This window comes from Megachile rotundata, chromosome 2, assembly GCF_050947335.1.
Source record: "Megachile rotundata isolate GNS110a chromosome 2, iyMegRotu1, whole genome shotgun sequence".
NCBI lineage: Eukaryota > Metazoa > Arthropoda > Insecta > Hymenoptera > Megachilidae > Megachile > Megachile rotundata.
The window spans coordinates 3,748,041-3,771,081 of record NC_134984.1 but is presented as its reverse complement, the minus strand read 5'-3'; the positions used below and the strand labels follow the sequence as shown (position 1 = coordinate 3,771,081).

The 23,041-nt window shown below is 31.3% G+C and overlaps 3 protein-coding genes across 8 annotated transcripts in view; 2 read left to right on the top strand and 1 right to left on the bottom strand.

The window, feature by feature from the left end:
• LOC100877418 (uncharacterized) overlaps positions 1-2,559 on the top strand; it is a 37,196-nt gene extending 34,637 nt beyond the window's left edge. Inside the window, exon 5 of the mRNA XM_076542096.1 lies at positions 2,368-2,559. Coding sequence (XP_076398211.1) covers positions 2,368-2,544 — 177 coding nt within the window. The 3' untranslated portion in view covers positions 2,545-2,559. The remainder of the gene's footprint in view (positions 1-2,367) is intronic.
• Positions 2,560-7,532: 4,973 nt separating this feature from the next.
• MED8 (mediator complex subunit 8) lies at positions 7,533-18,175 on the top strand. Of its 5 annotated transcripts, XM_076542102.1 has the most exons (8): positions 7,546-7,750; positions 8,630-8,713; positions 9,079-9,249; positions 9,762-10,007; positions 10,253-10,261; positions 16,552-16,722; positions 17,070-17,187; positions 17,283-18,175. In XM_076542102.1, the coding sequence occupies exons 3-8, from the start codon at positions 9,085-9,087 to the stop codon at positions 17,357-17,359; spliced, it is 786 nt and encodes a 261-aa protein (XP_076398217.1). In that variant the 5' UTR covers positions 7,546-7,750; positions 8,630-8,713; positions 9,079-9,084; the 3' UTR covers positions 17,360-18,175. The 5 variants fall into 5 exon arrangements, with proteins under 5 accessions (XP_076398218.1, XP_076398217.1, XP_012142577.1 ...); XM_076542103.1 differs by lacking the exon at positions 8,630-8,713 and having other exon boundaries at positions 7,533-7,665; XM_012287187.2 differs by lacking the exon at positions 8,630-8,713 and having other exon boundaries at positions 7,594-7,750.
• Positions 17,189-20,664, bottom strand: LOC100876673 (methyltransferase-like protein 25B). Of its 2 annotated transcripts, XM_012287238.2 has the most exons (6): positions 20,099-20,664; positions 19,567-19,785; positions 18,453-19,035; positions 18,262-18,381; positions 17,561-17,804; positions 17,189-17,378 (listed from the first exon to the last, which is right to left on the bottom strand). In XM_012287238.2, the coding sequence occupies exons 1-6, from the start codon at positions 20,306-20,308 to the stop codon at positions 17,375-17,377; spliced, it is 1,380 nt and encodes a 459-aa protein (XP_012142628.1). In that variant the 5' UTR covers positions 20,309-20,664; the 3' UTR covers positions 17,189-17,374. The 2 variants fall into 2 exon arrangements, with proteins under 2 accessions (XP_012142628.1, XP_076398199.1); XM_076542084.1 differs by lacking the exon at positions 19,567-19,785 and having other exon boundaries at positions 17,189-17,804; positions 20,099-20,663.
• Positions 20,665-23,041: the final 2,377 nt, after the last annotated feature.

Here is a 23,041-nt window from a genome sequence, read left to right as displayed (position 1 = left end):
ATGTGCAATTGCTTCCAAAGTGGGTGCCGCGTTTGCTGTTTCACGAAGGCAATGCGCCGTGTCACAAGTCGATGAACACAATGGTTCAATTAAATGAATTACGTTTTGAATTGTTTCCCCACACACCGTACTCTCCAGATTTGGACCCCAACGACTACTGGCTCTTTGCAGATATGAAAAAAATGCTCCAGGGAAAGAAATTTGGCTCAAATGAAGAAGTGATTGCGGAAACTGAGGCTTATTTTGGGGGCAAAGACAAATCGTTTTATATAAAGGGAATTGAAAAGTTAGAGGATCGTTGGAATCAATGTATCACACTGGAAGGAAAGTATATTGATGATTAAAGTGGAATTTCTAAAAAAAAATTTGTTTTTCTTAGTTTGACCGGAGACTTATTGAGTGATGTGTTATGTTATCCGGAACTGGTCAAATGTTAGTTTATTACAATATATACTGTAAATTATAATATCGTTCAATGGAATGTTCTAGAAGCATCGTATGCTTATACATTTAGATTCGATCCGTATGAAAGTCGTGCATAGTATATAGAAGAAGATAGAAAGTACAATTTTCATTAAAACACTATTAAATTATTACTTTTTTATCAGGAACATAAAATATTATATAGAATGCGATATTAATAATGTAATTCAATCGTTCGTTTGCACAATTAATGTCTAATTACGAATTTATATGAAAATTATATATTTCGACGTTATGGGGATTTTCCAAGAAATCGACAGGCCTGCGAGTATAAAAGGCCGAGCGAAACCCGCCTAAATCGCAGAACAGTTTTCGAAGTCGAGCACGCTAGAAGTCTCCTGGATAAGTATAACCGGAACAGTTTTCGCTGTCAAGAGTCGCAACGATTCTTAATACTTGACTGGTAAAGCGAGCATACGCCATTTGGATACTTGATCGTGGGTCGTTCTAGTAGCTAGCTAACGCAAGCTCCCCATTCAAACGGTCTCGTATCTGAAACTCCGCTAGGAGAGTGCTATACTTAGCGCCAAGAAAGGCTAAGATATCGAAACGATAGCTCTCAGCTACTCATATTTGATTTTTCATCGGATTGCTAACGCGCCATCAGATTCTTAGAGCTCGCTCTGGGTCGTTTCGTAGCTAGCTAACGCAGGCTCTCCATTTGAGCGGCTTGGTCTCTGAAGCCCGTGTCTTTTGGGTGGCAGTTAAGCAATCACGGTTTTATAATTAGAATCAATTGATTTGCTACCCTGTTAGACTTATACTGTTCACCCTTTTCCTGTATCGTTGGGTCGTTCTAGTAGCTAACTAATGCAGGCTCCCCAATTAAGCGATCTGGTTTTGGCTGTCAGTGTTCGTTTTGACAAAAAGGGTCATGGACAATTAGTTGTCGAGACAAATTAAGAAAGAGTAACTGTTCCGAGGAAATAATTTAATTAGATTCAAACAAGTTTTGGAACTTGAATTAATAAAAGAATATTGTTCTGTCATCAGCGTAATTTCCGTAGTCGACTACACCACGTTAGATATCAGATAAAATTGTTAATCTGTCTAACTTTGCGAAAGCGTATCTAGGAACACTTAGAGAATCACACTTAGGTCGTGTTCCCCGCTGCGGTAGACTATAACGCGCTAATATTACTAATTTCGTAAAGAATATTCATTATAAATTACAAACGTATTAATCAAGATAAATTTTATCATTGCGATAGCATTCGAAACCGAGAATCAAATCTTATAGAATATCGAAGTCAGTTAATTTTATAAAAACGAAGTTAGCTTTATCCGAAATCAGACTTAGGTACGATTTAATATAAAGTATTAACTAGCGAGAGTTATTTTGTTAGATTCACAATTACCTATGACGTACTGTTTAATTTGCCAAGTTCTATTATTTCAATTATTAATATTATATCAAAGTCTATTTAGTTTCTTTTGATCAAACCAGTATACTTTTCATATTTTGTTATTATTTGGCTCAAATAACTATTTTTATCATCTTCATTATTTTATTGAATAAACCTAATTGTTGCAAGATATTGACCTGTGGATTTCATTCCTTAACCGCACACCACACGAATCCCACAATCTTTAGATTTAGTTATTTGTTAAAACGAGTCGTTCAGTTGGTAAAAGCCGCTCTTTACCTCACTAGCGCTGTTAACATCTGAACCTAGGTTCCAGAATCGTTACAAAAGGATACACATCGCATAACAGTTGTTGTTGTAGCTAGATCAATGAACTCACTTTACTTCACATTTCACTATAACATTTTACTGTTACTTTTCACTAATTAATTATCTAATGTATAATCACACAAAAAGAAACAACCATAAATAAATAACTTTAGCGGTTTCTCATTTTTTCTACGATATTGAACACCAGACGCTGTATCCTGAACTGCCGATCGCAACACGATCAGCGTTCTTGATGGAAAAAGAACGTGCGGATTTCTACGCCTCGATGCAACAGTCCCTTGAAGAAAGAATGTTTGACATTGAAAAGAAAGAGAAAGACAAATTGAGTAGGTCAGAAGGAGAATTACTTTTAAACAATAGGTAAGTCTGATTTAAATTATTTTTACAAGTTTTGTAAACTATGTAAACAGGATTTAATACATATGTTAATCATTAGTTAACCATTTGTTAATCAAAAATTTTTTGCTGAATTGAAAAGTTATTTTTCCTTCAAAATATGTGAATTATTGTTTCACATCTTTCTGGCAGACCGTAAGAACAATGTTTGAAATTTTATTCCTTATTCCTTTCGAATAACGAATACAAGTATTAAAAAAGTTCGATTCACTCAGTTTAAGTTAATAACAAATAATTGGTTTGCTTCTATCTGTAAATAATGAATAACTGGATCCTATACTTAATTGTTTTATTCGTTATTTTATTTAACTTTGACTTACAAGGGAAGATATGGAAATGTTCCCCTTCAATTTTTTTGAAACTTCGTACGTTTGTTAAATAAGCAAAAATAAGATACATGTATTTTTTTATCGGCTTGTGAGACACGATTTTAAGTAGTGAAGCGACTTCCTAAAGTTTCGACCCACTTGCACTATTTCGAAAATCATACGAGATACATTAAAATTTTTAATGGGAAAGTTGTATAGCTTTTTACGTATAACAACAGAATGTTATGTAAGACACGAGTGAAAATGACCGACACGTTCACTAAGTTCGTTTTTGAAAATACGGTATATTCTATAAAAATGTGTGAATAAACCAAATTCATTCATGCCGGATTATATGCGATAAGCGACGGGAGAACGCGACGGCGCGGCGGTCAGTGGAGGTTTAGCTCTCAAGTGCGCAGGATCTATTCCAATAGAAATTCTGTAACGTTCTGAAAATAAATAGAGAGAAAAAAAGAATTGGGGCTGATTATGTCGAACCCTATCACTCGTATTTCCGACATATATATATTTCATTTATGTTGAAATTATAAGTAAATGAGAAGGATGTGATTTCAATGTAATGAAAAAAAAACTATATACACATTTATTTGATTATACTGATATAATAAGGAATTTTTGTAGGAGTTATGCAATGAGTTGTACTGACTTTAGTGTAAAATTACGATTATTTTTTATTCATTCAACACTGTTTTCAATGACAGATAATTTTAAATTAGTTAAATTTATTTAATAAGTTATTATTTAGTTTGGTGTTTGGATATTTTAGTTTGTAACTCACTCCTTTTGATAGTACATTTTGTAATTATAAAGAATAATTGATAAAATTATTTTTTAAACAATCTACACATTATTATAAATACTAATAGTCAGCAAGCTACAAAATTTTACCTACGCACTGTAATAATTTTTCCTCTTATGAACTTAACTGCCCTTGAATATTACATGTCATTTCTACAAAAAGAAGAATATTGCTTGAATATAACACTTTATAATTAAGAGAAGTAATAAGAGCTAAAAAATATTCTTTTGAAGTAATACACTAATTTCTATGTATATGATCCAGAAAGTATTTTGCTTTAAGGATATCTTCAATGATGTCTTCATATTCTATATAATCCTTTGACACCACAGTGCAATTAAGTTGATCTATAATAACAAAATCATACAATATCATATATGTATATTATTATTTTAATGTATCTTACTTATAAAGTTAAAATCTTATGTTCTTACTTTACAATTTTCATGACATTATTACCTTGTAATTCATCTATACATATTTTCTTATAATAAATAGTCCATTATTTCCTTATAAGTTATAATAATCATTTGAGTAATATACATATGTGTATTCTTAAAATTTTATATATATAGTAATCATTCTCGTATATGCCTTTCTTTTTTAATTTTTCAATTTCGTAAAATTGATGCAAATATTTCGAATATCAATATTAACAATATACAGAAAATTTATGACAAATAGATTTCTAATTACATGTAAGAGGTTGTCATGAAATTAAATTCATTTGATTTAAATTTCCCGCATTTTCTAAACATCAAAAGTTTCGTTCGGAGTGTCGTCTCTTGTTGTATACTGTAACGCGAGCGTACTTGTTATCATCCTGAATATAGTCAGTGTAGTATGGCGACACGACCGTGAGAATATTTACAGAGCGCATCTGTACTTTGTTATATCGATGACCATAAATTAAGAGCGAAATTTAAACTATCTGAGCGCGCGATCATGTACAATAGACAAAGCTTATATTGTTAAAGCCACTTGACGTGGGTGTTCGTGCTAGGAAAAGTTTGGGAATCCAGAGAATAAACATAGCTTCATTTTGAATGTTTGTAGAGATTAATTTATTAGGGACCGTATCGAATTCGTTGTTTTTGACTAAGTCGCGTTCGGTTCTGGAAAGCTTCGAGATCTCCTACGAATGTCTTTTCATGCACTCGAAGAGGGTCGTAAATTTTCGCCCAGTACAAGGACTTTGTTTTCGCGTTTCTCTGGGTCCAACGCTTTCTCTAAACACATGTTCAATGTTACGTTCCCGCGTCTTGGCGGAGCCTCCACCACCACGCGGCTGACGGTGGACCACAGCCAGGAGAAGGGGCCCACATCGGACCGGGGTGGACTCCTCCACCATTGGACAAGGGATGATCCTGAGGGAGGATCCAGGACCCAGCGAGGAAGGGGCATCGATCTGCATCACCCGAAGATCTCCGCCAAGCGCAGAACGATAAAACAAATTTTGTATTTTATACGCTTCAGTTCGCTCTCGTAAAAGAAGTATTTTGTCAATTATCTGAATAAACAATTGGACTTAGTCGTTTTCCATCTTAAATCTGTTTCGAATCATTTCTACACACCGCGAGCAGAACGCTCAGCGCTCCACGAGTTAACTTACCCACATCCTAAAATCCCTAGACCGCGAACGGTAAACGCAACATAAGTATTTTTTTTATCGAATTAGAATAAAAAATATAATATAATACAATTGCCAGAATACTATGTATAGAAGTCAGTCGTGAACCGAACGGAAGGTATAAAATGTACGTATAACTTCAAGGACAGTAATATTTTTTCCGCAAGCGAAATTAAAAATTCCAATTGATCCGTATTTTTTCTTTGGACTCATAGTTTATGTATGTGAAATTTGATCAAGATGGAACAACGTTTTATTTAAAAAATTTGCAAAATAATGTTAATTTTTAACATATTTTCTAAATAAATAAATTTTTCAAAACTCCACTTATACCATATTATTGGCCTTTAAAAACAGAAAAATTTGCACTTTGAATTTTTCGTCTAGGCCTAATGGTTCCCGAGATATTTACGAAAATAGTTTCTTCATCCCCAACTTTAAGGGTTATTTTCACCACTTCAGAGTGGATGTTTGCCGATAAAAAAAAATACGTGTCAAATATTTTTTCGAGTTCTATAACATATAAAAATTTCATCAAAATCGGCGTGTATCAATTGGGTGGTGTCCCTTGTTAGTCAAAAACAACGAATTCGATACGGTCCCTAATAAATTAATCTCTACAAACATTCAGAATGAAGCTATGTTTATTCTCTGGATTCCCAAACTTTTCCTAGCACGAACACCCACGTCGAGTGGCTTTAACAATATAAGCTTTGTCTATTGTACATGATCGCACGCTCAGATAGTTTAAATTTCGCTCTTAATTTATGGTCATCGATATAACAAAGTACAGATGCGCTCTGTAAATATTCTCACGGTCGTGTCGCCATACTACACTGACTATATTCAGGATGATAACAAGTACGCTCGCGTTACACTTGTAGGGAAAGGATAGTGACTACACGTGCCGTTGTGTACGAGATCTTTATTACGACTGGACTTCCATGGCGTCTCCCGCCGTTGGCGTCGTACCAACCTGCGAGACGCATGAGTACAAGCCCTAAGCTTTAGGCTTGCTATACCAGCGCCACACCGGGAACTATTTGTCCCCTACACACTTATTCTTTGGTTTAGGTTTAGGTTTAGGTTTTTATTTTCTTCATGCTTGAAGATGGCGCTTTTTGGCCACAGACTGGCTCATTGCGCCCTTACATCAGTCTTACATTGACTACGTTTCCATCGACTACGTTTCCATCGACTACGTTTCCATCGACTACGTTTCCATCGAGGGTCCAAATCGGGTCAGAGTTGGGTTAGAGTCGGGTTAGAGTTAAGTTGCCTTGCCTGTTTCCATCGGATCAGAGTTACGTTGGGGTTGGAGTTGGGTTGAACATTACCAACTGCACAAAGTCAACTACCATATTCTGACATGTAAAGCTGAGCAATATTAATTTTAGAATATCAAAATAACATACAAAAATTATTTCTCAGATTACAAGATCACCGACAAAAACTAATAGTAACCTCTTCTACACCGATTAATACAGCACGTGATACACAATGCAATTTGGGTTTGTTATGTTGGCAACACGAACTCGACTCTTGACGTTTCCACCGAACCTCAACTGAACGCTACCCTAAAATTTTGTAGGGTAGAGTTCAACTAAACCTTTGGCGTTTCCACCGTACAAGCGCTGACCCCAACCCGACTCTAACCCGACTCTGACCCGATTTGGACCCTCGATGGAAACGTAGTCATAAACTCAGTCTTCTCGTAGCGCCTCCAACGGTCTGTTTCCCCTAACATTTCATTCCCGCTCTCATTCAGACCATTCAATCTGCACTCGGTCACCCCTTCGTATTCTCTTTCCCGCTCTTTATCACTCCATCTCCTGCGTCTTTTACTTACTACATCATGTATATAAAACTTACAAACTATATATCTCGCATATAAAATGTAATAACTATGTATACAATATTTCAAAATCTTCCCAAAAATATCTATATAATATGTACTGAATAACAAATATATATATATATATATATATATCTCCGTTTCTGTATTCTATTTGCACTTCATACATTGCATATCGTCCCTGATATAACATTTGTCATAATTTCACTCCGCATTTTTTAATGAAAGCACCCATCAGTCGGTTTCGGTTCTCCCACTTATTCTTTGGTCTAGTATCAAATGTGTTACATGCAGTGTCGCTTCTTCTATATACTCTTTGGTTTGGATGTTATATAGTTAGTGAAACAAGCATTGCATACATGTCAAAAATAAACCTAACCAATACTAAAACTACTTACTCTATAAATATATTACATATTTTAAATAATTATTTTTCAGTACTATGAAATTAAATATTAATATCAAATTAAAAGGTTACTTTCATTTAATTAATAATTAAATATAACTAGTTAATAACTGTAAAGATTGCATTATTATTGTTGTATTCAGCATAAAATAGTAAGTATCCTTCTTTTTGTAGTAAGCATGTTTATTATAAGGTAATTATTTTGATCCTTATCTGGACGTTTAATCAGTTCACACATTTGTTTTGTTCAATTGTTTTGAACAGCACTTAAAAAATCCATTATGTCAACTGAGGTCTGTAAAGTATCGAATATTTTTGAGCAGCAAAAAAAACATATTTAATTAATGTTATTAACTAAACATACAGTGCAAAATAGCAACCAAAGTTCATTAAACTTTACAAGTTATTTTTCCACGAACCTACATTAATTTGCTTAAGTAAAATTAATAATAAAATGGGTAAACTAAAAATATTGCATTTCAATAAAACAAAATATATGATTAATATTTCATGCAAAACATTTAATTATTCACATGAATTTAACTCTTAATCAGAATTTTCAATAATACAAGGAATGATATATTTTTACCATCGTAACAAAAAATCTCACATAACAAATGAAATATATATATAACATTTTTAATAAATTAAAGTCATAAATGTTATGATAAATAAATTTGGCTTATTGACCAAATGGATATCATGGATCTTCCTGTTAAAAAAGATCTCATAAATTGCTCTTAAAAAAAATAGGAATATAAAAATAACTTTGTGACAATTACAAACAATGTATTTGTTAACGAGTAATATAAAATTATTAAAAATGTTTCAAAAGTTCAAGAAATAATTAGAATTTTTATTTAAGTTTACTTAGTTCTAAATGAAATATAATAATTAAGTTTTCAAAATGTCCTGAATTGTTTTAAAAATGTATTTTAGAAACCGATTTATTTAAAAAATCAGACAAATCATTAATATTATGTGACCATAGATTTCAATTATATATCTGTATTACAAAAGTAGATTTTCAGGATAAAGGTTAAATATCATATAGATACATAGTATGATCAAAAACGAAATTTTGTTTCCATTGATCTCCTGCACGCCATTTCTTTGTATCCTTATGTAAGAATATGTAATATACCATCTAACTGTGATTGTTATGTATTAATGTGATATATGATTCCATAGTTCTGCAATTTAAAAATTGGTCTTAAGTTTAAATTAAAGTGCAATTGTAAAGTTTTGTGTTAAGTTTCAAAACTGCTAGTGGGATATTCAATATGCTTAAATTAATGATAATAGTGAAGCCATGAGTTAAACTTACTGTTTTGAAAGACATTAATGATTTAAAAGAGATCAAATGTCCCTGGAATAGACTGTGTTCTTTTAGATCACACCATGTATAATATTTACAGTATTTATATTAATAATCATACATCCATCTAATATATTTTCATTAACCTTTGGATGTATATAGTTCAAAATGCAGAGAGAAGAAAAGCAATTGGATTCTGCTTTGGAAGCCATTATCATGAAAGTAAATGACTTAAAAACAGCTATTGCTGCAATGATATTCAAATTAGAACATGAATATGAAACTTTAAATTGGCCTAACTTCCTCGATAATTTTGCACTTATTTCAGGACATGTAAGTATTATATTGTAACAGTACTTTATTTTTTTAAATAAAGGATACTTTATATAGGATAATATTACAACAAGAATAAATAACAGAATATTAAATTATTATTAACCCTAATTCAATTTTAGTGAAAAGAAAAGTCATTGTTGCATGTTATTATTTTTTTAATTGTTTATGAATACAAATCCACGAGTCGTGACCGTCATTTGTCACCAAAAGCGAAATATCCTATAAATAGTTTTTACGATTTGTTTTTGTCCTTATGTTAAAAACTGAAAATTATTTGCATTGTCTCCATAGCGGAGCCCTTGAGTTTGAAGACAAATTTTAAATGGCTCTGCTCCGGAGCCCTCGAGTGCAAAGGGTTAATAGCATACCTGTTATAACAAATATAATAATTAACTCTTGTTTTATACTTTTCAGCATTTATATACAAAATATATTATAATAAATGTTTTAAGTAAGTTTATATATATTCAACTAATTAATATCATTTAAAACATTATTTTATTTTATAGTTAACTAGTCTTTCAAAAATCCTTGGACATGATAAAGCACCAAATTTAAGAAATCTGACAGTTTTACCATTACGATTAAGTCCAGAAAAAGATGAAGATCTACTTCGTTTAACTGAAGGTAGAATTTCTACATTTGCTCATGATTTAGTACCTGATTATTTACGAACTAAAGTGGAACCTCAAGCTGAACAAAAAATGATGCAACTTGAAGCAAAAGCTGCAAATTTAAATTATGAAACGTCACATGTAAGAAAAAACATTCTTATTTATATCCTATAATTTTATTAAAATTTTTTATGAAATATTTGTATAAATTTAATTGTCTTTTGTAATAATATAATTCAACTTTTAAAATTCTCCAACACTGTTCTTTAGAAATATTTCAAAATACAGATAGAATTGTATCTTTTTATTGTTTTTCATCATAAAAGCTTAAGGATAACTCAAAGTATTTTATTTCTTTTTTAATGTGCTAACTAAACAACAACTAGGACTGCAATGTAAGCTACTATCAGCTAGCTTTCAAGTTCTGTTAGTTCCATTCGCTTTGGACTGAAATCAAAAGAAATAGGTATAGTTGCATTTATACATGGAATTGATTCTTTAAGAATATTTCATAAGAATTTATTTTATGTTTGCGATCTTAGATTTACAAAGCAAGTATTTTTGTCTTATAATATTGAACACTTGCAATAAAAGTATCACAACTGGAGGAAGTATATTTTACAGGAAAATCGGAAAACTGTTTTTATTTAGAAAGTAATTGAATTAGTATCAAATACTCAAATCTAAGACTGTGATATGTATGTAAGTCTATATACATATATAAGTTTATTTTGATTTGTTTATTATTGCTTCTATTTTTATAATATAATTAGTTTGTAGAGTGCAGTAAATCAAGCAGAGCTTAATAAATGCGCTTTAATTACCAAATTATGAATATAAATAAAGGTTTTTGTAATTGGTCAAAGAATATTTTTGCAACATTCTCATCATGATAACTTGAAATTCGTTGTACAGGTTGTGTTACCTTTGCAGCAAGGGTACAATAAAGTGTCATTAGTATTATTATAAATTTTAAAATATTTTAGAAATTTGTTTTCAATGATATGAATAGATAGTGTCACATAATGCACAATTTTATTTAACTATTAGAGGAATTAATATTTAACTGTTAGAGAAAGTAATCATCTTTCAAGTGGTTGTTTTACAAATTTTAATTAAACTTTGATTACATTATATAAGAGCCAAATGATTTCGTGAAAAATTCGAAAAATTCTACGTGTTAGCATAGCAGCTATTCACAGGTTTTTCACAAGAGAAAAATCTATAACCTTTCCCGAAAAAAACAATATAAATTGTTATTACATTATAAATATTTAAATATGTTTAAATAATGATCAAAGTAAGAAAGAAATCAAGAACGCACCCATTTTTGCTGATATTTTTCAATTTATTTAAAAATTTACGGGAGTATGTGAAAATCTAACCATTGTACGTGATAGAGCAGACATTTCTAGAGAAAAACGGATTTCAGATTGGATTTTAGCTCGCGAAAATCTGTAAGAATATCATAATGGTGGTTATGAAATAAAAAAAAGGTCAGAATTTATTGTACAGTGTTATACATTTGATATTTACTTAGAAAAACAATAATGATGAACAATAACACATAGAGTACGTATTACTTTTCTAAATATCAGATGACCTTTCTTAATAAGAACATATGCAGTCTCTTGTCGTTTATTTAATATTCGACTGTGGATTAAGTTAAGCCCAAATCGTACTACTGAAGTTTAATTCCTTCTATTTCTTACAATTTTGTTTATATATTTACTTTAATAATATACGCTAGTCAAAAAAATGAAGGGAACAGAAAAATTCGTTAAATTTTTAGGTCATTTTCAAATTGCTCTGCCTCCGTTGAAATTCATCACAGAAGACATCCAGAATAGTCATTTTGAAGCTTCAGGTCTCTAGTTTTCGACCCTTTATCTTAAAAATCGTTTGAGACTATTATCATAAACAAAACATACAAAAAATCGCGATGAAAAAATTTTAGAATTTTTGTTCTTTTTTTAAGGTTTGTACAGACATAGACAAATTTTTTTGATTAATGCCACTTCTAGGCTGCTGTTCCATGTTCCTTCCCCTATAATTTGCACGTCCATGAAGTTCGTTTCGACGATCGGTCGCAAAGTTATGAGCTACCAATGCCGAAATGACGCTTTTTTCTTTGATAGTCATTATCTCATGAACCCGCCATCGAACAGAAATTGTAAATACGGTCCCAGAAAGCGGAGAATGTACCCTTTAAAATGGGTATATCAGTTTTTGATTAAATGTTTTTCTTTTATGATTAATATTGATGTAAAAAAACGTCAAAAAACGGACGTTACTTATTTGTAAATAAGTATTGCAATGATTATGCCTAGGTTTTTTTTTAAGCTCATGTTGCCCACAAAATGTATGCGAAGTTTCAAATGGCTCCGATTCTTTGTTCCCTATGAACCGATGGATCAAACTTTGAAATTTGAACAAAAAGAGTTAAGGAAACGTCATTACTACTCCGATCCGCGACTTATACGTTTGTTGAGTAAAAAAGTTTGTTTCTCTACATTTACCGGTACTATTGCTGAATTTTTAAAGAATGCTTTGGTTTGGGAAGGTCGGATTTGGTTTGGGAAGGTGGGAGCGCGCAGGTATGTGCGCCTGCAGCAATGGTTGCGCGGGTGAGTGCAATTTTGTTTTTTCAATAAATGTTTTTTCAAGGATTTGTAAATTTAATATCGAGTATTACCACCACGGTTGTTAATTACATCTTGCAAACGTTCACACATATTAATGCATCGCCGTATCATGGCTTGGGGAATTTGGTTCCAAATTCGAAGAAGCGCATTTTCCAGCGCACGTAAATTCCGCATTTACGTAAATGAAAATGACCTAAAAATTTAACGAATTTTTCTGTTCCCTTCATTTTTTTGACTAGCGTATAATAATATTAATAATTAGCCATAATTAGCTACTTTAAATAACTAAAACTTTGTAACATCAGAACAATGTGTTCCATCGCTTTATTTAAATTGATTAGGTAATCTGCAATAACATTATTTTTAACCCCAGCAATGATATATGATAATAAATAAATTATCGTTCATTTATCATTAATTACAATACAGAATTATTATTATTAGTATATATGTTACGGTGAAAGACCGAAATTGGAGAATGTCGATATTCACAAGATTTCGGTCTTTCACCGTAACATATACATATAGAAAAAAAATAAAAGGGTCATTCCACGACAAATTGATCACTTTTGGAAGTCACCATCTCCGATTTTGCTCTAATCGAAATATGTTGTAGTCCATGTGAAATTAGGGGGCGTGTAAGTCATCATTTTGCCGGTTTCGAATTCATTAATGAATGGCAAGCTTTCAAAGCTTGCAATTTTTGCCCATTTTGGTAAAAGTAGGGTCCCCTTAGAAATTTTTTTCTCAGAAACTACTCAATCGATTGAGCTAAATTTTTTTTTTTGTTTTATTCACGGAGGATTGGGCTGTTTTAAAATATTTTTTCTAATTCCGTCAATTTCCTATAAAATGTCGGAAAATGTGAACAAATTCTTTTTCTGCGTTTATCTCAATGAGGGGCGTAAAGGGTTAACATTTTTAAAAACTATGGTCATATTCTTTGAAGCTTCCCCTTTAAAATGAGCTTTTCAGAACGATGGAGCCTCAAAAATTGACGCTTCTACAAGCTGGAAAAGGACGCGGGGTACCTCCGTTTCAGGTAGGTGAGTCGTGTGCTCCGCTATTATGATCGGTTTTTTTATACCACCGGTCTTAAAACAATACGACAAGACTTCGTATACGACTAAATGACCCTGTTCATACCTAGCAAAGTATATTAATACTTACTTTTGACGAATCACACATTTTTTAATCATAACATCATTCATAGATATTAGTTCCTATATTTATTGTTTATATTTTAAAAAAGGCATCATTACTTGATAGAATCCGCGAAAAAGTGGTGATTTCTTTCTATCGCAATGGAGTTATGGTGGGTTGTGATCAAAAGTATGGAAAACATTGTGTCTGGTTGGAAAAAATATAATGACAGTTAGTTCATACACTAAGTACAGATCCATCATTATCGTACGAGCAAGTCCTACTATATTTTCTTTATTTGATAATGATGCAAAGCTGTGAATACTTTTAAACCCTGTTATTGATAATGCTGTTGCTAAAGGAGCTTATAAATAATCGGTATATTTAATATATTCATTTTATGTTACACAATTAAATGCTATGTTCAAAAAAGATGATTCTGCCTATTCAAATAAATCTTTAGGAGTGAGAAATGAATTTTGTCTAACAATCTTTGTAAGCTAACGTACATTGCAAGTTTTTTAGTGCTCCCTTCAATAAGATAGCATGGCCCCTCTATCGTGAGTAGTTGTACAAGAATGCCATTTAGCAAAAACACCGAAGTCACTTAAATGAATAGTTGAATTAATAAAACTCTTTTTGCTTTCATATTGCGTAGCTATCTCGTGAGATATGTTTTCTACAGCCTAATGACTTTTACTCTTTTATTATTTTCAAACCGATAACCAAACAAATAGTTCATGCTTATATCACTTTAGGATTAAATCTAACATAACTATAAGTGTATCATTGGCCAAGAGTGAGTACTAATATACATTACTAGGTATGAACATTTAGTCGTATATGAAGTCCACACGACTCACCTACCTGAAACGGAGGTACCCCGCGTCCTTTTCCAGTTTGTAGAGATGCCAATTTTCGAGGCTCCAGCGTTCTGAAGGGCTCAAAGGGGAAGCTTCAAAGAATATGACCATAGTTTTTAAAAATGTTAACCCTTTACGCCCCTCATTGAGATAAACGCAGAAAAAGAATTTGTTCACATTTTCCGACATTTTATAGGAAATTGACGGAATTAGAAAAAATATTTTAAAACAGCCCAATCCTTCGTGAATAAAACAAAAAAAAAAATTTAGCTCAATCGATTGAGTAGTTTCTGAGAAAAAAATTCCTAAGGGGACCCTACTTTTCCAAAATGGACAAAAATTGCAAGCTTTGAAAGCTTGCCATTCATTAACGAATTCGAAACCGGCAAAATGATGACTTACACGGCCCCTAATTTCACATGGACTACAACATATTTCGATTAGAACAAAATCGGAGATGGTGACTTCCAAAAGTGATCGATTTGGCATGGAATGACCCAAAAATACAGATAAATTTGAATTTTTAATATCTTGTGCAAAAAATATTATGATTGAAGTTGTACATAGATTTTATACCTTCGATGTAGCCAGCAATATTGTCGACATGTTCTGGTCTAAATATGATATTTTTAGACCTACAGTAAAACCAGTTCTTTTTAGAGCTTTAACAGAACTAGCTCTTTTCAGGGCTGCTATATTTTTCAAACACGGTTCTGAATGGACGAATACAACTGTGTTAATTGTCCATCATCCGTGGATCATACGGTCTAAAACTTAGACCGTAATGGACAATTCTTTCCACGTTTCTTACTCTTTGGACTTACCGTTGGAACCGTAAACCCTCGGCTATCGGTTTCGGTAAACATGCGGCACTTATCGCAGCAATAAGACCATTTTTATAACTTACTACTCAAATCGCTACATTTTTGTTGAAAATTAGTAAATTTCTAAGCGTTATATCTCGAAAACTAATAAAAATCGGGTAAATATATTAGACCTTTGAATTCATCTTGAAAAGCACTATTGCCTGATCGAAAAAAAATATATAGTTCCATTTAAAAAACGAAACTTCACCATCATGTCTTTTACATTAATAACATTAAACAAATTGTGTTTACGCCAAAACATAGAGCTCTTTTTACCCTGCAATTTCCATATAAAAACTTTTTCGTGACTTCAGTAGTTCATGAAATATCGTGCTGTCACACTTAGGCGTGGACACCCTGTATACTTGGTCGTTTTCTTAATGTTTTAAAATTGTTTAAAAATGCTCCAAATCTAAGTTCTATAAAAATTAGATATTTTTAAACGACTTTGGTACCATATTGAATTCAATATTTTGAATTTTGAAATATTAATAGAAAATTTAAAATCAGTAACCTGAAATTGCTTCTAGAAATTGAATTTGTACGAAGTATTTACATACTTTTTAAAGAACTTCGATCGACATATTAAATTTATCGTTTCGAATTAGGAAATTTTTACATCGGATTCCCAATCGACGCCTTTAAGAACATTTAAATGCCCTGTTTTAAGCAATTACATCAATTTTTCTGACTTGGGTCGGTCACGTTAGATTTACCAGTTTGTTTTCAAATTTTTACTTCAAATTCGAGATCCAAAAAACTATAAGCATTATAATGATAATTTATTCTATCCCATTTCCTTGGGCAGCAGACCTTCTGGTCACAGAATCAAGTCTCCTGGCCCGCTGTGCTCTTATCCGAGCTGTTCAGGATTAGCTTGGAGAAAGAGAAATGTCACTTAGAAAAGCAATACAATATGTACAAGTACATATGATTATCGGATATGTATGTAAACAATTTCACATGTTCATACATAATAACACAGTTTTTAAGTTATGATGTGGATCGTACCTATACAAATATATATTATGTATTAAACTAAGTATTAAGTGTTATATTCCTCTAATAGTTTGAGCTGTATAAAGTAAAATCTATAATCGGTCCATTTAGCGAGTGGAACGCTAAATGTCTTGATTTTTAAAATATGTATGCACTTTATAATTTTCAGAAACAAGTAACACAATATACAAAAGTCATTAGTCATGTATGGGATATAGCAAATAAAGCACGGGAAGAATGGGAAAGTGAATCTGGGTCTAGAGCGGCGCAAGCGCAGACTAGTAGCACAGCAGATACTCATGCTCTTGTAGCAGCTGTTGGTATTGGAAAAGGTTTAAAGGTAAATTTTAACTCATTTAGGTGAAGCTATAGCATATCAGTAATTATTATTTTGCCAATGAAGAAATCTCCTAATTTCGAGATGAGCTTTGCTCTTTTAAATAGCACGTTGTACATCTGCATCAATCCACCACTATAAACGATTGTTAAATTATTAAATGCTATATATTTCTTATCATTTTTATATCTGAAGTATTATATGTACAATATGAATTATTACTTATATAATTTTCATATAAACAATTTTTCGTTTATATGATGTAGGATGATTGTGTAGGAGGATGTACATTCACATAACAATACTATATACAATATATATTAGTATATATTGTATTTTACCTTTTGCAGTCTGATTCAGTGCCAATGGTTCAATCTGGTGTGAATTCTGTATCAAGTGGAATGATGGTAGGTAGGCCTGGAAGTCAACAGCAAAATTCGGGACAAGGAACTTTAGGGAACTCATCCAGTAAGATTAATAATATTATAAGTTTTATTAAAATATTATTTTACCACGAAAATGTATATTTACAATAATAACGAATACATTTTGTACACTTTCAGTGGGACAAATGGGTAAAGCTCCAAGTACAATAAAAACTAATATTAAAGCAGCATCACAAATTCATCCATATAGATAAAATATGTACAATAAATTACCTGTAAAAAAAATCGCATATTTTTGTGTAATGCTATTCATGATAGAAAAAATTGTTTTCATTTTAATCGATCGAAATATAGAAGTTAGTACTAAATTAATATTGTAACGTGTAAAAATTTCAGACTTAGAATATTTAAATATGTAAAAGTTTTTTAAAGTAGTGATTTATATTAGTTTTTACTTTTTATGAGATATAATTGCATATGATCGTGGAGATAAATGTCTATTCATAACTGGAACAATTGTAGCATCGAAACCTTGTTCTTCCATCCAACATAGTCGATCTTGTAAAATAAATGATTCCGCTGGTGCTTGTAACATCAATTGTAAACCGCTATAAATTTCTACAGCTTTTAATTTATTACAATGACTTTTCCATAGTTCTACCATATTTTTCTCGTGTATATTAAGATTAAGTTGCATATCTAAAAAACATCAATTAATGATAGTTATGAAAACGTTGTATAATAGGTCATTGTATTTCGAAAAAATATATTTATAAATACGTTTATATTATATAAACTATAAAAAATAATTATATATTTATAAAAAAAGTTTTTAATTACAAGAACAATATTTTTAACTTGTAATAAAATAAAAAAAATTGATAAGCTGTAAAAATCTATTGTTATCTGAACCATATTATTGCTAATGTCCACAAACTTCAATTCTAGCACAAACAATCAGTAATGGAATAGCACAACAACTAACTCATATTGAGTTGTACATGTATCTAATGAATTGTCAACATTGGTTGTCAAAAAAAGAAACCTCAAATAAAAACATTTCATATTAATTTCCTCACTTCACTTTATCATGTCAATTTACTTCACTCGCGTTTGTACTACAATTTTCTTATATATTGTGTATATATAATATTACCTTGTTCTTTTAGTGGCTGTAGAATATATCTATTTAAGGAATCTTTGATATATGTTTCAAAATTTAAACATTGTGATTTTCTTGTTCCTTTTCGAGTTTGTTTGATAAGACAAAAGCCATCTAAAATATTTGCAATGTTAAATTTAGTATAAAATAAAATAAATGATATTAAAAGTACAGATTTTGCATACTTTTAGCTGCATATAATTGAAGAACAGCCCTTGCAAGAACATGAAATGAGTGTTCATTATGCGTTTTAATAGACATATTACACCATCTATCTGATGGTTCTTGACATGCTAAACGTAAAAATGGTTGTCTCAAGAAAAAACCAATATCAAAATTAGCATTACGAATTACAGTTTTAAGATAATTAGACAAAGGGAAGTTGTTAAAATACTGTTTTTTAATCAATGTGTCTGTTTGTACACTTTTTGATACTGACATTTTATGATAGCAACATGAAACCATAATAAAGATACGTGCCCTTTTCATATCACGATATATTTTTAATGCATCTATACTTAAATCTCCACAGGCATGTAAACCAATTAAACAAACATCTGAATGTTCTTGAAATTTATTCAATAATATGGTTTCTATTATTTCAGCAGAATTATGTGTTAAATCACAGTGACTATATTTAACATATGTTAATGAATCAGGAAACATTTTCATCTGCCTATTTTGAACATTATTTACAGTTTCTTTTTTTTTTTCTAATCCAAGTACTTTATAACCATATAAATGATGTAACAACTGACAAATATATCCCTGTAATAAAAACATGTTAAAAAGAATGTTTTCCTCTTTTTTTTAATTAACATGTTTGCTATCAGCATCACATGTATATGATGTTTCTGATGTCACACATGAAATCATAAATTTTTATTTTATTAAAAAATGATCAGACTTGATTATATATTTTAAAAAAGAATATAATATACTAATAACACAAGCGGACTGAAGTTATATTAATCTATTTGAAATTATGTTACACAGAAAACATCAACGATACTGTAGAAGTTTCCTGTACCATGTACTTAAACAAAAGGAAACTTCAGCGCTTATTTAAAGCAACTATTGAGCCAAGTTTGAAATACTTTCATCCATCAGTCAATGATATGAAATTTTATCATACTTGGATTCAATTATATCACGATATTCATCTTAAAATATAAAAATTTGCAAAAGTCTAAGGAATCAAATTTTGACCACTTTGAAAAGAAAATAATCAACATTAAATGAGTTTTTAATCAAGCATTGTTAGCAAACATACTAATAACATTAATATCAATTTCTTACCAAACCTGCACCAAGATCAACAATAACTTTAATGTTTTCTGATACACATTGCTCATGCACCAAATGAGCTAAATGCATTATTTCATGTTGCTTTTTACGACTAAGTCCTGTTTGAAAGTGTTTTGGTAATTCAGCTGCTAATACAGTATCTATAATTGGTAATTGATCAATATGTTCACATTTTTCAACAAAGAGTCTTAAAGACTCTGGCCATTGAGGCTAAAATTAATATCGCAATTTTTATTTATTTTATAACCATTTATAGTTTGTCTATCACAAGACGAGTCATGCTAGAATATTAGAACAATGTGGCTGTAATTGGTTGAAATTAAAAGTGTATCCCCCATTTTATACATATTTCCAACACTAACAAAGAATTGATTACAGCAGTCACATGCACCAGTCGGATTAAAACGTAGGAAAACTTGACTTGTCTTTCTGAATTCCTTGCACTCATCTTATGCCAGACTTAATTACATATTAGTCATTAGTCTGTTTTAATTATTATTTATTTAAATACTCGATTACCAACCTTTATTTTTCTGTTTACAACAAAATCATTAAGATCTTCATTTTCTAAAATTTGCAATACATGTAACCATTCTTTTGGAAATAAATCAAGTAAATCAGCTGTCAACAAATCAGTGACCGGAGTATTGTAAAGCCATTGTGTTTCAATAAATAATTTTAATGCGTCCAAAAAATATATAGTTTTTACATTTTCAGACGTTACAGACGTCATTTGAAATATGTATACAGAGAAATATATGTGTATTGATCACGGTTATTTTTCAAAGTTTAAATAACACTGTGCAAATAAAAAACTACGACCATTAACTATATATAAAAATTATATCTGTTATCACTGTTACGACAATTAGGCACTAAGTAAACATTGAAGACATAACCTCTAAAATAGTACACAGAACTGACGGCCTAAATCTGAATCTTATTCAAATTTATCTTAGGGACAACTAAAAGACTGTAAGTGGTAAATAAGAGCAGCGGCTCTTACACGCCCTCTTCTGTAACAGGAAATAAGTAAAAACTAAACCTTATCTTGGGGACTTCATATAACGTGTTGTGTGTGTGAGCGGTGTGGAAATAAAGATGTAAGGATTTTAAGAGGTGCCCGTGGAGCGCTAGAGTACTCTGCTCGTGGCGCCATATATGTATAAAATAGTTCGACTTCAAGATAACTTTTATTCGAATTTAAAGAATTGGTGTTAGAGAAAATTATTATTCTGCCTCGGCAAGAGAAATCTTTGCGCGATTTCGGCTAATAGTGATCCAAAGGTGGAGGTGTTTCATCAAGGGCCAGAACGATATCATGTACGCGTTTTAAGAAAAAGCATGGTACCCAAAGAAACTACGAAAAGTTCAAGGTAATCTGTGTTGACGAGACTAAGCAGCCCTCGAATAAATTTGTAACGCTATCGCTTGAAATTTGACTCAAGTAGTAGGGCGATTGAACCGCGTGAGTATTGTTACGAAGAAATTGCGCCTCTTGATCTGTAAATATAAATTAAGAGCTCGATTTAAAAACGGAATATGTACCTATGGCGCACAGGAAATTCATTGTTTAAAATATTCTCCATGTGCGAGCGAATGAGGGAAAGCTCTCTAGACCTCAGGGCCAGAGAATGAAAACAAGGCACTTATAAAATTCTAAAGACTAGCTTATTACGGACCGTGGAAAATTCAACAACATTTACTAACAAGGGACATCACCAAGGTGTTACACGCCGATTTTAATGAAATTGACATATGTGGTAGCTTTTTAAAAATCATTTGACACGTATTTTTTTATATCTGCAGACATCCATGTTGAGGGGGTGAAAATAGCCCTCAAAGTTCGGAGTTGAAAACACATTTTCCTTAATATCTCGGAAACTAGAGGGTGTAGGAAGGTGAATTTTTTTTTAAATTGTGTAGTTTTTAGTCAGGAATTTAGTTAGTGTCAAAAATTTCGGGAGAAATTATTTATTTAAATAATATATTAAAAAAATGCACTTTTTTTCAATTTTTCACCCTAAATGCAGTTCGATTTTTTTGCAGCTTTGTATACTAAAAATATGGATCAAAATAGGGGATACGTGTTTTTGGAATTTTTTGTTTATTGCAATTTAGCAATAATTATTACATATACAATTTTCTTCTACTTTTTACGAAGAAGTGAGTTGAGATTTGTTTTCGAAGAGGGTCAGCCCTTTTTATGCGATAATTTGTCACGTTCTTAACAATTGGATAATATCAGACGTTTATTGTTCCATCGGTAGCCAGGGAAGGTCCAGCGGACAGGTATAAGTCCGCCGCAGTACCAGTCGTCGTAATACGGAACATAGATTTCTATGATCAATGAAACTTTTAGCCGAAGATATAAGTTTATTTATTTGACTTTTAATAATGAATTTCTTCATTGAATTTTATTATTGTGCACACTATATAGCATAATCTTCAGAAGCTAGCATTCAATTTTAGCTTAATCAATTTTTATTACATTGTTTTTTGTGAATAAATTTGTATCTAAATTCAATAAAACTAAAGGATTCGAAATTTTATGAATAAAATTTTTTCAACTTCGAAACCTATTAACATTAAATGGTTGAACAAACGGTAGGCTATTTTTTGCTAATATTTCCTGTTTTTTACACTGTTTCTTACCTAGGGATTGATCGTCATAACTTCTTCTCGCTATATCTTTTCCATGAATCAAGAAGCAAAACAGTATTTTCTGGTTCACACGGATCAAAAAAATATTGGCGGGTTTTTAAATAAAAGGTTGTTCCATTTCCTCTTAATTCGCAAAAATAAGAAGGAATTAGGCATACGTCAAGTCATTAAATATAACCTCTTGTTGCATTTCTATATCCGTATATGTGCATTCTTTACACATGTTGATGCATCTGTTATGCTTTGTGCCAGTTTAACTTTGTTTCGATTTATGTGTGCTTCTTGCTTATTAGAGTTAAATATTTTCATTAAAATGTTTATAACATTAATGGGATTAACATCCATACTTATAAAAAATAAATTTTACAAATGTTCAAAAAGCGAAACAATAATACAATTACCATATACTTATTCATACCCACTTTCCTGCAACAGTATATTTTGGAATAATTTTCGTAAAGAGTTTCATTGGCCATAGAAACCTATGTTCCATAAAGCGACGACTGGTACCGCGGCGGATTTATACCTGCCCGTTAGACCTTCCCTGACTACCGATGGCACAATAAACATCTGATATTGTCTAATTGTTAAAAACGTAACAGATTATCGCATAAAAAGGGCTGACCTTCTTCGAAAACAAATCTCAAATTATTTCTCCGCAAAAAGTAGGAGAAAATTGTATATGTAATAATTATTGCTAAATTGCAATAAACAAAAAATTCCAAAAACACGTATCCTCTATTTTGATCCATATTTTTAGTATACAAAGCTGCAAAAAAATCGTACTGCATTTAGGGTGAAA